At 59.8% G+C, this 993-nt stretch overlaps 1 protein-coding gene across 1 annotated transcript in view; it reads left to right on the top strand.

Moving 5' to 3' along the window:
• Nucleotides 1-993, top strand: part of PPP1R37 (protein phosphatase 1 regulatory subunit 37) — a 41973-nt gene extending 40980 nt beyond the window's left edge. Inside the window, exons 24-25 of the mRNA XM_009280283.1 lie at nt 88-176; nt 273-993. Coding sequence (XP_009278558.1) covers nt 88-170 — 83 coding nt within the window. The 3' untranslated portion in view covers nt 171-176; nt 273-993. The remainder of the gene's footprint in view (nt 1-87; nt 177-272) is intronic.

Genomic DNA, 993 nt, shown 5'->3' with positions numbered 1-993 from the left:
GAAGCGGGGGGGGGGGGGGAACCGGGAAGGCGGGGGAAAAACCGGGAAGGCAGGCAGGCGAAGGAAACGGCGGCCGTTTGCTTGCAGAGCTGAGCTGCTCCAAGAACGAGCAGGAGCTGGAGGAGCTGCTCCTCGAGGCCAGCCAGGACGCGGGGCAGGAGCTGCTGTGACCGCAGGTGAGCGGGGACAGGGGCCGGGGACAGCCCTGGGAGCGTCCTGGAGGGCCCCGGGGACCCCATCGCCGCTCTCCTCTCCTCTCCTCTCTCTTGCAGGTCCTCGGGGCCGCTCGGCATCAAGGGGAGGCTCCGGCGTAGCTTTATTTCTCTTCCCACTCCACACAATGATTAAGAAACCAAACCTCGGGCTTCAGGACAAAGGGTTATTTTAAAATTTTTTTTTTCCCCAAACAGTTTCCTGCCCCCAGCCTCTTCCCCAGGCGCCCGACTCGCCTCCCCGGCGCGGAGGGACCCTGCTGTGTCCCCAGGGCGATGGAGGGAAGGGAAGGAGAGCAGAGAAAAATGACCCAGACGGGGACGTCCCGGCTCCCAGCCGTCCCTGCCCTCGCTGGACACTACCTGACACCTTCGCCTTTTCTTTTTCTATCTTTCTCCGAGGAGGAGATCCCCCGCCGGGGCGAAGGCGGCACGGCCTCGGTCCCACCCGGGGATAGATTAAAAAAAACCACACCACACACTACAGGGACCGAGGTGCCGGTGGCACGTGCCGGGAGAAGGATGGAGGGCTGCGTGGCCGGGCTGCCGTCGCCCGCGGGGGAGCGTCTGTCACTAAAGATACCCAGGACAGGCTGCGTCCGCAGCCACAATGGTTATTTATTTTTAAGTTCCTTTTTTTTTGTTTGTTTGTTCGTTTGTTTTCGGTATATATTTATCATCATCTGCAAAGTTACCGGGTGGGGGTTTAGAGGATGGTGTTAGAATTAATTAATTCCTTCTGGGCTAACCTGCAACTGAACTCCTGCTCCTGGGCTGCCGG

This window comes from Aptenodytes forsteri, unplaced genomic scaffold (genome assembly GCF_000699145.1).
Source record: "Aptenodytes forsteri isolate BGI_AS27 unplaced genomic scaffold, ASM69914v1 Scaffold148, whole genome shotgun sequence".
Taxonomy (NCBI): Eukaryota; Metazoa; Chordata; class Aves; order Sphenisciformes; family Spheniscidae; genus Aptenodytes; species Aptenodytes forsteri.
Note: the sequence above shows the minus strand (reverse complement) of the source record. Positions and strands in the feature narration are given on the sequence as shown.